The 17,118-nt window shown below is 48.4% G+C and overlaps 1 protein-coding gene across 2 annotated transcripts in view; it reads right to left on the bottom strand.

Annotated features, from left to right (window-relative positions):
* Positions 1 to 17,118, bottom strand: part of LOC138262082 (probable global transcription activator SNF2L1) — a 1,420,807-nt gene that overhangs the window by 375,460 nt on the left and 1,028,229 nt on the right. For both annotated transcript variants that reach the window (XM_069211817.1, XM_069211826.1), the window contains exon 19: positions 4,204 to 4,326. In XM_069211817.1, coding sequence (XP_069067918.1) covers positions 4,204 to 4,326 — 123 coding nt within the window. The remainder of the gene's footprint in view (positions 1 to 4,203; positions 4,327 to 17,118) is intronic.

The raw sequence follows: 17,118 nt of genomic DNA, 5'->3' as shown, positions 1-17,118 counted from the left end.
CTCTGGGTACCTTTAGAATGTCTAGGATGTTGGGAAAAAAGGACTCATCTTTGGCATGGATAGCTTATGTGGACAAAACGTTATGGGCCTCTGCGCAAAATACCCCAAATAGCCAAAAAAAAGGCTCACCACAGGAGGGGAAAAGGCCTAGCAGTGAAGGGGTTAAATGCTTTACATTTGTTCATTGATGAAATCTACTGGACCTAAAAGGGCTGGTAAGTGTATTAAACAGTGAGGTTGCACAACCATGCCATATAATATACCCCATTTCCTCACAGGAGTCACAAGGATGACTTTTGCCCAGTCTTTTCTGATCTTAACCAGCACTCTGGGCAGGAGAGGCAGGAGTGGAAAAGCATACAGGAGTCCTGATTCCCAATGAAGACAAAAGGTATCTCTTAGGGAGGAGTGCCCTGAAAACTCCAATATGCATACGTTTTGACATTGTGTGTTCTCGGCTGTGATGAACAGGGTGAGCCAGGGTTCTGGAAGATGCCCTGTGCCACTCCTATTTGGGAACAGCTAGGCACCAGTGGCTGAGTTTGTCTGCCCTGATCTTTAAAGATCCTGCCAGGTGGTGGGTAATCAGGATGATGCCCTGAGAGCTCAGTGATTTCCAAAGGCGCTAAGCCTCCTCATATAAGACCCACAACCCCACTCCGCCCTGTTTGTTGCATTATCATATGGTAGCTCTGATCTGAGCACCTGTACCTGGTTCCTCTTTAATGGTCATAAGGAACCCCTTTAGTGCCAAGTGATTCACATGAAACTCCAGCAAGTTGATGTGGAGGCGAGCCCCTGCCAGGGACAAAAGATCCCTGATCTGCACGTCTCCCAGATGAGCTCTCCAACCCAGCAATGATGCATCTGTCACAATCGTAAGCGCTGGGCTGCTAGAGAGAGGGGTCGTGCTAGTCCAACTGTGGTCAAGCTGCCCCAACTGCAGATCTAATATCGGCCATTTGCCACCTGTATATAGTCTAAAAGATTGCCTTGGTTTTGAGCCCACTGAAACTTCAGATCACACTGCAGATCTTGTAGTTGCCACATAGTGTGGACCACAAGCAGGCTGCAGAAGGCCAAGAGGGCCAGAAGTCTCAAAGCCGCTCTCACTAAAACCCAGGACAAGGGTTCAGACATTGGGATCACAGCCCAAATATTGTGGGCTCACTGAGGCGGGGGATAGCTTGGAAAAGCTCTATACGCATTGATGGAGACACTCAATAATATTAACAGGTTGGCTGTCATTTGGATGTGGTGTATGACTGAGGTGAGCTTGCCTTCAGTAGACAGTCAACAAGGTATGAATAGACTGACATTCCCAAATGATGGACTGAAAGTGCTCTTGGTCTACTTGAAACTGCAGGTAACACATGGTAACACATGTGGGCTTGCAGGACAAGGATCTGAAAATAGGCATTCTGCAAATCCTACACAACCATCTACTCTACTTGCTTACAGAGCAGACAGAACATGGGCCAAGGTGAGTACTTTGGACTTGTCCTTCCAGAGGAAAGGTTTCAGATGGTGGATATCTAGGATAAGGCGAAAGCCTCTGCCCTTTTTTCAGCCCTGAATGTAACTGGAATAATAGCCAGTTCCGATCTCTGATGCTGGAACCCTCTCTCTTGCTCCCTGGGCCAAGAGAGCTTTTACTGCTTCGCAGAGTATAGACAAGTGGTCCTCTGGGATGTGCTGTAGTGTGGGTGGCATATCTTGTGGATAGGAAAGAGAGGGCAGAGTGTAGCTACATTCTATGATCTGGAGCACTAATTGGTCCATGCGGGGAGTTGAAGGGTGACCTGACCCCTTACCTGGTGACTGTGTGCCACCAAGGGCAAATTATGACAGTTCTGCAGTGCTGGGGGAGGGTTTGCAGTCTGGGCAGATCGTTGTTGGAGGAGTTGCAGAGTTAGCTGAGCCAGGCCCAGAGAACAGGCTGTGGATTTGCTCTCTTTAAATTTCTGTCAAGGCGAATCAGCCTTCACTCCAAAAAGTTTGGAGCCACATGACTGCATATACATTAGGGACTTCTGGACATCGGAAGAGAAGCCCGTGGAGCGAATTGAGGCATGGCACCTAGGCACCACACTGGTGCCAACAGTCGTAACTAGGCAGACAGCCGCATCCAGTCCTGAATGGCCTGAATAGATCGTATGTTTCTCTTGGCCACTGAGGTTCTGACTCTGCATGGTGTGTCTGACATCCTCTGCGACAGCCAGCAAAACATCTGCTACTCTGTCCCAAAAGGTGTGCGAATACTGTTCCAGGAGGTACAATGTGTTGACAGATCGCAGAGAAAGACACAGTGCACAATAAAATTGTCCAGGTGTTTGGAGTCCCTTTCGGGTGGAGTTGTGGGGAAAGAGTTAGGGTCCGGCTGGATAAGCATGACCCAACAAGTTTTCCAGGGGTGGGGTGCTACGTAAATTAGTCTGGGTTTCCTGGAGCTGGCCTGTGTTGTTTTGCCACTTGTCTGTAGTCTAGTGGGCAAGATCCTGGTTTCACCCATGTGCCCATCAGCATATCAACAAACGCATTCCTGAGTGGATTCTACTAGGTTAAGTACCCCACGAGTACATAAGAACCTCTGCAAGTACATCGGTCCTTACTACTTACATGGGTAGGTTAATGTAGTGAAATGTGGCTGCCCTTCTAATGACTGTCACAAAAAAGGGGGATTCTTCCTAGAATTAGGAGAGTTTTATGCTATCTCAAGGGAGGTAAGTAACCTACTGGAATCTTGCAGGTCCTCAAACACATTGCCCTCATCATAAAATGTTTTTCCTTCAGCATCCTAATCATAAAACTGCTGATCCTCAACTGAAAAGGTAAAATAACATTGTGGGGATCAGGCTTCTAAATTCAACAGAAAGATAGGATCTGGGTCCAGCGTTCATTGAGGGTCTAGTCTGTGCCATCAGTTGTGGTGTTGGATGTGGTGCCATTCCATGCAGGTCTCACAGTCAGTGTCGGGGGAAAGATCTGCTGACAAGCCCCTGATAGGCTGCCACCTCAAATTCTTGGGACCCAGAGGTGCTTTAGAGAGATCGAGTGGGGTACTAAAGACAATAGCTGCTGCCTACTTTAGGCAAATTATCTTGTCTGCTCTGCTGCAGCTTCCCACTGAGGAGGAACGAGGTTGAGTGGAAGCGCATGTGGAGTTCACACTGTAGAGGCCTAGAAGTGCCTGGGCATTGTACAACTCCGAGCGATGAGGCGACGCAGCAGAATGACAGGGAATCAGGTTTCCACTTATTATGTTGTTCATGTTTCTTTAAACTCTGAACTCCCGGACCTTTATGTGTAGTGGTCTTGGGATCAGCTGTGGGAGAGCAGAGAACCACTGTGCCCCAAAATGGTTTCAGGACTGCTTCTGTGACTTCCTTTGGAGCTCAGCAATGGAGAGTTTGCCGGCACGGTTGCAAATTGCCTTTTGATTCGTTTTTGCACAGCACAAATAATACTTTCTGTCATTCGAGGTGTGCAGACTTTGTGTATATCTGTCACTGTCCTCTGCCTTTGACAATCACATTATGGTTTGAACCCTGTAGTTTTAGGGCCCATAAGTGCATCCTGCAAATGTGTTGGTGGCAAAAAAAAGTTATTTCTGCAGGAAATTTCTGTTAAGAGACAGGTCTGCTAGCTGCATATCCACATCGGAGAGCATGGAAAGAAAGGAAATGACGTCAGTAGAGGGACAGTGTGGTCTTAAAATTGTCCCGCCTTTACTTCCAGAACCGACAGACCAACGTGGAGCTGCATGACTCCACCTGTCGATGCGCAAGGGAGTAGCTTTGAAGTTCCCAGATCCAGTCTGACATCTGGGGGAAGTTCACAAGGTGAGGAATCTGCACTGAAAAGTCTATCAGGAGCGTCAGGTTTGCAGCCAATGAACACATACCACACATGAATACAGTATGGGGTTTGGTGGCTTAGTGGACTAATACATCCATTCCAGGAAACTGTGCTTGACAATATGGTCATAGTTTCAATCAAAGCAGCTCCACTTAGCATTTCATCTGTTTTGGAGGCCCATGAGTTGGGCAAAAATAAACATCTGTTATGCAGCGTTAATATCCCACTTGGTGCTAAATTCCATACCATTAATATATGTTATGTCCCGCTGAATAAAAGAGGTGCAATCCATAAAAACAAAATACAATTATATATGCATGACTGCAACATTTATTTTCATTTTACTTGTGTTAGAAGTTTCTCTTTTTCCTCTGTCTCTTCTGGATTGAGAGTTCCTGCTTCATCAATCTTTTTCTGCTCCTCCTTTTGCAACTGAACTGAATTTGGCAGGTCAAGATTCCTGGGAACCTGGGTAAGAAAGCACAAAGAAGATTAAGAAAACAGAACACTTAAAAAACATAATGCCCATTATATGCTTGCTCAAAAGTCCCAAGATAGTTCTAAAAATAACAACCCATAAAAAAAACACATTTATTTAAACACCTGTCCCTCAGCAATTTCTTTAAAATCAAGCCAGCTTTTCAGGAAAGAAAGGATAACCTGTGATTGATAAGGTGGACAAACCGTTTTTTCAAACAGTTTTAAAATACAATGTTGACCACATTTATAACACAAAAGCCCAAGTGTGGTAGTGCAAATTACATTTGTGCCGGTGTCTTATGGATGTCTGCACAACATTTATGATTAGCACTAGAAAATCAACAATAAAGCACAGGTGTTTTTAGCATTTGAACTTTGCACTTTTGTTACCACATCAACACTGTTTAGAGCTCCGTTTTACTATCACTTTAAACTGTTTTTAAAAGGGAGTACAACAGCTAGCAATCACCATTTTAATGGAATCAGTGCATCCTACAGATGGGCACCAAAACAAATCAAATACAGCAGTTTTCAGCATGAGCACTGTCCTTTATAGGAGGCCTTAAATGTTTTGGTCCACTCACTGCAACACACATACCAGATTCATGTGTCAGAAGAACAAGTTACTTACCTTTGGGAGTGCTTTATCTGGTAGAGACTATCTAGCCACAGATTCCTTACCTTAGAATCATCATCCGGAGTCAGACTGGACCTGGAAATTTTCACGCAGTATCCTTGTAGGTGGCGTCATTCGGCTCTGGGCGCCACCTCGGTGCACTGTTGTCAGTTTATTTTCTCAAATTTCTATGCCAAGAGCGTAAAGCCACCATATAAACTGACCACTGTTTTGAAAATCTTGGGCCATTTTGAAAGGGAAAACCCCTCATCCTTTAATCAGCTCGAAGAGCGGAGAGCATGAGGGGGCGATAAGGAATCAGTAGCTAGATAGAGTCTCTACCAGATTAAGCCTGATAGAGACTTCTTGGAGCAGATTCCCTACCTTAGAATAGATACCCAAGCAATGCCTTCCTGGAGGAGGGTCTGCAAACCCAATTTAGACCAGAAAGTCCTGCAGGACTGAACGGGCAAAGTGCCCATCCTGATGGACCTAAATGACCATGCAGTATGTAAGGAAGCCCACACTGAAGCCTGGCAGAAGCCCAGGACCGGAATTCTGCGAGCTAACGTAGTGGCCCCAGCTTTGGCTTTAGTAGAGTAGGCATGCAAGCTCTCATGTGGTTGCTTCTTGGCCAAAGTGTAGCAGATCTTTATGCTGAGCACTATCCATTAGGAAATGGTTAGTTTCTGCACAGCCTTGCCTTTCTTGACCCTGACATACCCTACAAAGAGTTTATCTTTCACTCAGAACTCTTTTGTTTGGAACAACAATGCTCTTTTTGGGTCCAGATGGTGGAATCTTCCTCTTCCTTGGAACGATGAGGTGGGGCAAAAAAGGTAAGCAGGATGAGGGTTTGGCCTATATGAATAGAAGTGACCACCTTTGGAAGTTAGAAGGCATATTTATGGAGAATCTGTTTGTCAGGGTAGATGGTCACTGTAAGGAAATGGCTCCCTGTTGCAATTACCCCCCACTTTTTGCCTAATACTGATGCTGACTTGACTGAGAAGTGTGATGGGACCCTGCTAACCAGTCCCCAGCACCAGTGTTCTTTCACCTAAAATGTACCATTGTTTCCACAATTGGCACACCCCTGGCACGCAGATAAGTCCCTTGTAAAAGGTACCAGTGGTACCAAGGGCTCTGTGACCAGGGAAGGTCCCTAAGGGCTGCAGCATATGTTGTGCCACCCTATGGGACCCCTCACCTAACACATGCACACTGCCATTGCAGATTGTGTGTGCTGGTAGGGAGAAAAAAGCAAAGTCGACATGGCCTCCCCCTCAGGATGCCATGCACCCAAAATACTGCCTGTGGCATAGGTAAGTCACCCCTCTAGCAGACCTTACAGCCCTAAGGCAGGGTGCACTATACCACAGGTGAGGGCATAGCTGCATGAGCAATATGCCCCTACAGTGTCTAAGTCTATTCTTAGACATTATTATAAGTACAGTTGTGGCCATATTAAGTATATGGTCTGGGAGTTTGTCAAAAACGAACTCCACAGCTCCATAATGGCTACACTGAATACTGGGAAGTTTGGTATCAAACTTCTCAGAATAATAAACCCACACTGATGCCAGTGTTGGATTTATTAAAAAATGCACACAGAGGGCATCTTAGAGATGCCCCCTGCATTTTACCCAATTGTTCAGTGCAGGACTGACTGGTCTGTGCCAGCCTGCTGCTGAGAGACGAGTTTCTGACCCCATGTGGTGAGGGGCTTTGTGCTCTCTGAGGACAGAAACAAAAGCCTGCTCTGGGTGGAACTGTAGCACCTAGCAGTGAGCCTCAAAGGTTCAGGCTTCGTGTTACAATGCCCCAGGGCACTCCAGCTAGTGGAGATGCCCGCCCCCCTGGACACAGCCCCCACTTTTGTTGGCAAGTCCAGGGGAGATAATGAGAAAAACAAGGAGGAGTCACCCACCAGTCAGGACAGCCCCTAAGGTGTCCTGAGCTGAGGTGACCGCTGCCTTTAGAAATCCTCCATCTTGATTTTGGAGGATTCCCCCAATAGGAATAGGGATGTGCCCCCCTCCCCTCAGGGAGGAGGCACAAAGAGGGTGTAGCCACCCTCAAGGACAGTAGCCATTGGCTACTGCCCTCCCAGACCTAAACACACCCCTAAATTCAGTATTTAGGGGCTCCCCAGAACCGAGGAAACTAGATTCCTGCAACCTGAAGACGAAGAAGGACTGCTGACCTGAAAGCCCTACAGAGAAGACGGAGACACCAACTGCTTTGGCCCCCAGCCCTACCGGCCTGTCTCCGCACTTCAAGAAAAACAGCACCAGCGACGCGTCCCCCAGGGTCCAGCGACCTCTGAAGCCTCAGAGGACTACCCTGCATCTAAAAGGACCAAGAACTCCTGAGGACAGCGGTTCTGCTCCAAAGAAGAAACAACTTTGCAACAAAGAAACAAACTTTAAAGGACTGCACGTTTCCCGCCGGACTTTCCACTCTGCACCCGACGCCCCCGGCTCGACCTGTGGAGAAACAACACTACAGGGAGGACTCCCCGCCAACTGCGACCCTGTGAGTAGCCAGAGTTGACCCCTCTTAGCCCCCCCAGTGATGCCTGCAGAGGGAATCCAGAGGCTCCCCCTGACAGCGACTGCCTGCTTCTAAGAACCCGACGCCTGGTAAAGACACTGCACCCGCAGCCCCCAGGACCTGAGGGATCCGACCTCCAGTGCAGAAGCGACCCCCAGGAGGCCCTCTCCCTTGCCCAGGTGGAGGCTACCCCGAGGAGCCCCCCCCCCTCCCTTTTACCTGCCTGCTTCGCTGAAGAGACCCCGGGTCTTCCATTGCAAACCCGATGCCTGTTTGCACTCTGCACCCGGCCGTCCCCGTGCCGCTGAGGGTGTACTTTTTGTGCTGACTTGTGTGTCCCCCGGTGCCCTACAAAACCCCCCTGGTCTGCCCTCCGAAGACGCGGGTAGCTACCTGCTGTCAAACCGGAACCGGGGCACCCCCTTCTCCATTGAAGCCTCTGCGTTTTGGGCACCACTTTGACCTCTGCACCTGACCGGCCCTGAGCTGCTGGTGTGGTAACTTTGGGGTAGCCCTGAACGCCCAACGGTGGGCTACCTTGGACCCAACTTTGAACCCTGCAGGTGGTTTACTTACCTGCAAAACTAACAAATACTTACCTCCCCCAGGAACTGTTGAAATTTGCACTGTCTAGTTTTAAAATAGCTTATTGACATTTTTACCACAACTGTACATGCTATTTTGCTGATTCAAAGTTCCTATGATACCTGAGTGAAGTACCTTTCATTTAAAGTATTGATTGTAAATTTTGAACCTGTGGTTCTTAAGATAAACTAAGAAAATATATTTTTCTATACAAAAACCTATTGGCCTGGAATTGTCTTCGAATGTGTGATCCTCATTTATTGCCTGTGTGTATGTACAACAAATGCTTAACACTACCCTCTGATAAGCCTACTGCTCGACCAACTACCACAAAATAGAGCATTAGAATTATCTCTTTTTGCCACTATCTTACCTCTAAGGGGAACCCTTGGACTCTGTGCATGCTATTTCTCACTTTGAAATAGTACATACAGAGCCAACTTCCTACAGTCACATAATGAGGATGCACGAGCGATCCTGTAACTCGCTGACCCTCCTGGCCAATGTACTGGCCACTAGAAATTAGATATTGAAGGTGAATTACTGAAGAGGGCAGTTGTGCAACAGCTCAAAAGGCGTGCAAATCAAGAAAGTGAAGACCAGGTTCTATCCCACTAGGACATAAGGAATGGTTTGGAGGAAACGTGTTGCAAACCTTTGAGAAATCCCACCACAACAGGTGATTGAATGGTTGGTATTGCAAAATCCAAAATGCAGAGATGGCTGAAAGATAGCCCTTAACTGTGTCCAAATCAAAGCCCCGCTGGGTCAAAGAAAGGAAAAATAATAAGACATGAGATTCAGGAGAAGGGAGAGGATTAATGCTCCTGGATACACACTATACCACAAATTTGGCCCAGCAGCATGCATATACCATCTTTGTGGAGGGAAGCCTCACTGCCAGGATAACATCATAGACTTCAGGAGGAAGGATCAAGGTTGTCAGCTGTCCAATGAAGGCAGACAGTGTGCAGGTTCAAGTGCAGGACCATCTCCTGATGCTGCAACAGAAGATCCTCCCAAAGAGGCAGCTTGACCGGAGCACCGATGCTCATGCTCAACAGCTCCGGATGGACACGTCACTTGAGATCCGTGAGGCATTAACAGCTGAGTTCATCCACACTAGCATTCAGAGAGCCTGCCAGGTGTTGCCCTAACAGGGAGATATCCTAGTGTTCCAGCTATTACCAGAGACGCAGAGCCTCCTGACAGAGTGACCAGGACCCCACCACCTCCTTCTTGCTGCAGTACCACATGGTGGTGGTGCCCGAGAACACCTGCACTAGCCTTCCCTTGATGGAGGGTAGAAAGGCCTTCAATGCCAATAGAATCCCCCGAAGCTCAAACAAATTTATGTGGAGCCTGGACTCTGCTGGAAACTGGAGTCCTCTGATCTCCACCTTCCCCACTTGGCCGCACCAGCCCAGGATTGCCTTATATGTCACTACAGTCATTTCTGGCTGGGGAAGGGAGAGGGGTCTGCCACTGACCCAAATGCAATTCGCCAGCCACCACTGCAAATCTGATGCAGTTCCCTCTGAGCTCTGGAGCCTGTCTGAAAGACTGCCCTGATGGTGTGAACATTAGAACTTCGAGTCCTACTGCTGAGCCCGCTTAAGCCACCGGGCATGCTTCATTAGCAGGATGGAGGGGGTGACAGAGCCCAACAGTCTCAGAATCTGTCTCACCGAAAAACAGGATAGAGGCTGAAACATCTGTATCATAGCATGAATATCCTAAACTCGCCATTCATGGGGAATTAGTCTGGAAATGCAATGTATTCGGAACAGCTCCGATGAAAGGGAGCGTCTGAAAGGGAATCAGGTCTGATAGTGAACTCTAGCGAGTGTAGGAGTTTGCCGTAATCTGGAGATGGGATACGACTGCCTTGGGCGAGCCCGCCTTCAAAAAGGAATCATCAAAGCAGGGGAAGACTAGAACCCCAGAACTCCACAGGTGTACGGCAACCATCACTATCACCTTGATAAACACCCAGGGGGAGCTAGTGAGGCTAAAGAGGAGCATGGAGAATAGAAAGTGCTCCTGGCCTACTGTGAACTGCAGCTAACTTCTGTGGGTGGGCATGATGGGGATGTGAAAATATGCATCCCGCAAGTCCAGCACAACCATCCAGTCGCCTGGATCCAGGGCAGACAGTGAGTTTTTTTCAATTTCTCTGTCTCAGTTGTCTCACATCAGAGAGACCATCTTCAGGACTGTGGCCCTCATTACAACCCTGGTGGTCGGTGGAGAAATGGCGGTAATACCGCCAACAGGCCGGCGGAAAGAAAATGGCATTACAAGCATGGCGGTGACCGCCATGCTAAACCGCCACTTCTCCACTCTGACCGCCAGGGTGGTAACTGCCACTGGGCTGGAGACCAGCAGCTGTCACTACACTGCCGGCGGTATCACGACCCTACATACCGCCATGGATTTCGTGGGGTTCTGTACCGCCACGAAATCCATGGCGGTAGGCACTATCGGTGCCAGGGAATTCCTTCCCTGGCACTGATAGGGGTCTTCTCCCCCCCTTCCCCACTGAGTCCTCCCCCCCACACCCCTGACCCCCCTACCACCCTCCAAAGGTGGCAGGACCCCCCTTCCCATCCCCCCAACATTGAAAAGCACACACTACAACCACACATACCCGCACACATACAGACATTCCAACAGACATACACGCACACATATTCACAGACATACACACAGACATACAGACACACATACATTTTCCACACACCCAACACACCCCTTGCATGCATACACGCACTCACACACCCCCTCTACACACTCACATGCACACCTCCATGCACGCACACAACACACAACGCCCCCCTCACCCCCTCCCCTAATGGACTATCACCTTACCTGGTCCGGTGATCCTCCGGGAGGGAACGGGATCCATGGGGGCTGCTCCGCCGCCAGCTCCCCATCACCAGACACCACCACACAGAATCATGGAACGTGATTCGGTGGGCGGTGTTCTGATGACGTGGCTGTGGAGGTGGAGCAGCCTCCACTTCCCCGCCGACCGCCAATATGGCTGCTGGCGGCTCGCTGTCTGTAAAAGGACGGAGGGCTGCCAGCAGTCATAATACGCTGCACGGAAAACCATCTGCACTGGCGGTCTTCAGCAAGGCGGTACCTCGGCGGTCTTTCAAAAAGACCGCAGAGGTTAAAATGAGGACCTGTGTCTTTTAATGAAGATAAAGGACCCCCCCTATAAATATTTAACAAGAAAGCATGGACCAATCATAAACAGCTTTAACCATAAAAGATATATAAAACGTAAGAATGTAAATGCTGGGTAGTCCTCTGCTCTTCTAACCCAGCTATCGCTGCAGAGGCTAAGTCGTACCCCTCAGGTATGTCATAATAGAACTCGTCTCCCAGAGATGTGTCATGGAAAACCAAACTCATTCCCCATGGTGCCCCAATACTCAGGAATTCTTTCTGCTTTACCATCTGTGCGAACTCTCTGAAGCCAGTACTCCTCCGCCGCTGCCCATTCCAGGAAATCAGCCCTCCATTTAGCCAGAGATGCGGAGGACGGGCTAGCTCAGTTTATGGCTATACAAGGTCTTGCCGGTACTAAGCTCAGTTGAGCGAATCTGTATTGCATTTTTTCCCCTTACGGGGCAGCGACAATAGCCCCAGCATGCAGTGTCTGGTTGCAAGTTCTACCTTTACCTTAGTTACTCTATGCACCTCCCGCATCACCTCACCCCAAAAAGGTTTTAACTGCATATCCTGCGCAGCACGTCCAAAGCCTACTAGGACTGCTCCACACCTAGTGCATCCTGACAGAAGCACTGGATAAGCTCTATGCAAACACTGTGGCATCAAATATGCTCGATGGAGGAGGTAACATTTGAATTTGAAGCGGGTATTGCTGGCTATACCTTCAACCTGTGTAAGAGCTTGATTCCACTCCCCACTTGTAAGCGGGGTCCCTGCCTCCCCATTCTAGAGGGCACATTTTGATGCAATGCTCCTAGGCATGTAATGCTTTAGGGATACATTTAGCTGGGAGAAAATACCTTTAAAGGAGTGATGATCGAGAAGCACCAGTAATACTTATGACTGCTCTGGTTCCATTGGGAATGATGTCCAAATCTCTTGGGCAGTGTAAGATATACTTCCATATTGCAGAATTTATACCACACTAAATTTCAACCTCCTCCACGGTCATAAGGTTACAATTAAGGAATAAGTACCCCACTCTATGACTTTCATTTAGTAATATCCATAGAATCACAAAATGCAAGAAGGGGCAACCACTAAATTGAAATAAGTCTGGCATGAGGCGCCTGCTTCAGTACCCTTGTGACTGCACTTACCCACACCTGGACTACCTGGGTGACAACAAACGGAGTCCCCACAGGAATCCCACCTCGCTCATGAGCAGTCTGGGACGCTCAGAAATCACAGTGGAGCCAGTGAGCAATTCCTTCTTCCAACTGGGTCCATTGTCGCACCACATTGCGGCGTACTGTAGCAGACCTGCCAAATAATACAACTGGAGACCTGGGAGACCAAGTCTGCCTCGCCTGAGATCCAATTTCAGGATCTCTAGGCTAACCCTACTCCTCCTATCTGCTCACACCAGGGTCACCAACAACTTATCAATCTGCCGAAACAGCGTGGACGGCAACAGGCAGAACTAATTCAGACAGCAGGCAATAAGACCATTTTTCCTACATTAACTCTACCCATCGCCGACAAAGGCAGCATATTTCAGAACCAAATTGATGCCCTAAAACCTTCTAATACCCTATCCATGTCCTGCCCATATTGGAAGTGGTGGCCATGGGTTAGCTGTCGTACTAGATAGCGGAAACTCAGAGTCTACTATGTCAACCCCAACTGTGAGGAGTTTGGACTAATCTAAGTCTACTAAAGCCAGTGGGTACAACACGGTCTTGTGTCAATTAACGCTGATCCCCAACACTGCCCAAAAGTCCACCATCAGCTGCTGGAGGAGAGGTACTGAGTGTCCTGTGTCCTTCGCATAAATCAATGTATCATCAGCATACAAGGATATGACGTGTGTCTTGTAGCCCACCTGTATGCCCCAATTTTTCATCTGGGCTGGGTCCTGAGATGGATCGCCAGTGGCTCCACCCCGGGGTAAACAGGGGCTGTGACAATTGGAAACTCTGCTGCGTGCCTCTTATGATGCCAAAGGCATCAGACACTTCATTGTCTAGTCATACTCTTGCACTAGGCATCTTATACAGAAGTTGCACCTATGTCAGGAACTCCTTACCAAGTCTCAGCCGTCGAAGGACCCCCCAAAAAATACGTCCAAGAAAAGGTGTTGAATACCTTCTTTATATCTAAGGCTATTAATGCATCTCTGACGTCAGAGGTCCGTGTTTTATGCGTCACGTGAGACAGTTGTCTTAAGTTCATATGGGTGCCTCTCCTCATGTGTAGAAGGATGTGTAGGAGGCTGGACTGGCTTGTAGTGAGTACCAAGGGGTACTTGCACCTTGCACCAGGCCCAGTTATCCCTTATTAGTGTATAGGGTGTCTAGCAGCTTAGGCTGATAGATAATGGTAGCTTAGCAGAGCAGCTTAGGCTGAACTAGGAGACGTGTAAAGCTACTACAGTACCACTTAGTGTCATATGCACAATATCATAAGAAAACACAATACACAGTTATACTAAAAATAAAGGTACTTTATTTTTATGACAATATGCCAAAAGTATCTTAGAGTGTACCCTCAGTGAGAGGATAGGAAATATACACAAGATATATATACACAATAGCAAAAATATGCAGTATAGTCTTAGAAAACAGTGCAAACAATGTATAGTTACAATAGGATGCAATGGGGAAACATAGGGATAGGGTTAACACAAACCATATACTCCAAAAGTGGAATGCGAACCACGAATGGACCCCAAACCTATGTGACCTTGTAGAGGGTCGCTGGGACTATTGGAAAATAGTGAGAGTTAGAAAAATAACCCTCCCCAAGACCCTGAAAAGTGAGTGCAAAGTGCACTAAAGTTCCCCTAAGGACAAAGAAGTCGTGTTAGAGGAATAATGCAGGAAAGACACAAACCAACAATGCAACAACTGTGGATTTCCAATCTAGGGTACCTGTGGAACAAGGGGACCAAGTCCAAAAGTCACAAGCAAGTCGGAGATGGGCAAATGCCCAGGAAATGCCAGCTGCGGGTGCAAAGAAGCTTCTACTGGACAGAAGAAGCTGAGGTTTCTGTAGGAACGAAAAGGGCTAGAGACTTCCCCTTTGGTGGACGGATCCCTCTCGCCGTGGAGAGTCGTGCAGAAGTGTTTTCCCGCCGAAAGAACGCCAACAAGCCTTGCTAGCTGCAAATCGTGCGGTTAGCGTTTTTGGACGCTGCTGTGGCCCTGGAGGGACCAGGAGGTCGCAAATTGGACCAGGAGAGAGAGGGGACGTCGAGCAAGACAAGGAGCCCTCTCAGCAGCAGGTAGCACCCGGAGAAGTGCCAGAAACAGGCACTACGAGGATGCGTGAAACGGTGCTCACCCGAAGTCGCACAAAGGAGTCCCACGTCACCGGAGACCAACTTAGAAAGTCGTGCAATGCAGGTTAGAGTGCCGTGGACCCAGGCTTGGCTGTGCACAAAGGATTTCCACCGGAAGTGCACAGGGGCCGGAGTAGCTGCAAAAGTCGCGGTTCCCAGCAATGCAGCCCAGCGAGGTGAGGCAAGGACTTACCTCCACCAAACTTGGACTGAAGAGTCACTGGACTGTGGGGGTCACTTGGACAGAGTCGCTGGATTCGAGGGACCTCGCTCGTCGTGCTGAGAGGAGACCCAAGGGACCGGTAATGCAGCTTTTTGGTGCCTGCGGTTGCAGGGGGAAGATTCCGTCGACCCACGGGAGATTTCTTCAGAGCTTCTGGTGCAGAGAGGAGGCAGACTACCCCCACAGCATGCACAAGCAGGATAACAGTTGAGAAGGCGGCAGGATCAGCGTTACAGAGTTGCAGTAGTCGTCTTTGCTACTATGTTGCAGGTTTGCAGGCTTCCAGCGCGGTCAGCAGTCGATTCCTTGGCAGAAGGTGAAGAGAGAGATGCAGAGGAACTCGGATGAGCTCTTGCATTCGTTATCTAAAGTTTCCCCAGAGACAGAGACTCTAAATAGCCAGAAAAGAGGGTTTGGCTACTTAGGAGAGAGGATAGGCTACTAACACCTGAAGGAGCCTATCAGAAGGAGTCTCTGACGTCACCTGGTGGCACTGGCCACTCAGAGCAGTCCAGTGTGCCAGCAGCACCTCTGTTTCCAAGATGGCAGAGGTCTGGAGCACACTGGAGGAGCTCTGGACACCTCCCAGGGGAGGTGCAGGTCAGGGGAGTGGTCACTCCCCTTTCCTTTGTCCAGTTTCGCGCCAGAGCAGGGCTAAGGGGTCCCCTGAACCGGTGTAGACTGGCTTATGCAGAATTGGGCACATCTGTGCCCAACAAAGCATTTCCAGAGGCTGGGGGAGGCTACTCCTCCCCTGCCTTCACACCATTTTCCAAAGGGAGAGGGTGTAACACCCTGTCTCAGAGGAAGTCCTTTGTTCTGCCATCCTGGGCCAGGCCTGGCTGGACCCCAGGAGGGCAGATGCCTGTTTGAGGGGTTGGCAGCAGCAGCAGCTGCAGTGAAACCCCAGGAAGGGCAGTTTGGCAGTACCAGGGTCTGTGCTACAGACCACTGGGATCATGGGATTGTGCCAACTATGCCAGGATGGCATAGAGGGGGCAATTCCATGATCATAGACATGTTACATGGCCATATTCGGAGTTACCATTGTGAAGCTACATATAGGTAGTGACCTATATGTAGTGCACGCGTTTAATGGTGTCCCCGCACTCACAAAGTTCAGGGAATTGGCTCTGAACAATGTGGGGGCACCTTGGCCAGTGCCAGGGTGCCCTCACACTAAGTAACTTTGCACCTAACCTTTACCAGGTAAAGGTTAGACATATAGGTGACTTATAAGTTATTTAAGTGCAGTGTAAAATGGCTGTGAAATAACGTGGACGTTATTTCACTCAGGCTGCAGTGGCAGGCCTGTGTAAGAATTGTCAGAGCTCCCTATGGGTGGCAAAAGAAATGCTGCAGCCCATAGGGATCTCCTGGAACCCCAATACCCTGGGTACCTCAGTACCATATACTAGGGAATTATAAGGGAGTTCCAGTAAGCCAATGTAAATTGGTAAAAATGGTCACTAGCCTGTTAGTGACAATTTGGAAAGAAATGAGAGAGCATAACCACTGAGGTTCTGATTAGCAGAGCCTCAGTGAGACAGTTAGTCACTACACAGGTAACACATTCAGGCACACTTATGAGCACTGGGGCCCTGGGTTACCAGGGTCCCAGTGACACATACAACTAAAACAACATGTATACAGTGAAAAATGGGGGTAACATGCCAGGCAAGATGGTACTTTCCTACACAACCCCCCCCCCCAAACGAAGGACAATAAGACTAGCCATGACCTGATGAGTCTTCATTGTCTAAGTGGAAATATCTGGAGAGTCCATCTGCATTGGAGTGGCTACTCCCAGGTCTATGTTCCACTGTATAGTCCATTCCCTGTAGGGATATGGACCACCTCAACAATTTAGGATTTTCACCTTTCATTTGTTTTAGCCAAAGTAGAGGTTTGTGGTCTGTCTGAACAATGAAGTGAGTGCCAAACAGGTATGGCCTCAATGTAATGTACAAAAACAATGTGCACTGTGCAAAGAGTTCAAGCAATCCCACCTTGGTATCCAGAGGTATTCAGTAGACCACCTAATGCTCTATTTTTAGTGGTCAAGCAGTTGGTCTAATCTTGGAGAAGTGCTAAGCACTTGTACTCACAGCATCAATAAATGTGAACACACACTCAAAAGAATAACTAGAAACCAATTTACAAAAATACTCCAGATTTTTATATAATTTTAAAGACCACGATCATCAGAATTGGGTAAGTACTTTTTAAGTTACGATTTTTCAAAAATAGACTTTTTGTGCGTAAATACGCACC

This window comes from Pleurodeles waltl, chromosome 2_1 (assembly GCF_031143425.1).
Source record: "Pleurodeles waltl isolate 20211129_DDA chromosome 2_1, aPleWal1.hap1.20221129, whole genome shotgun sequence".
Lineage (NCBI taxonomy): Eukaryota > Metazoa > Chordata > Amphibia > Caudata > Salamandridae > Pleurodeles > Pleurodeles waltl.
Note: the sequence above shows the minus strand (reverse complement) of the source record. Positions and strands in the feature narration are given on the sequence as shown.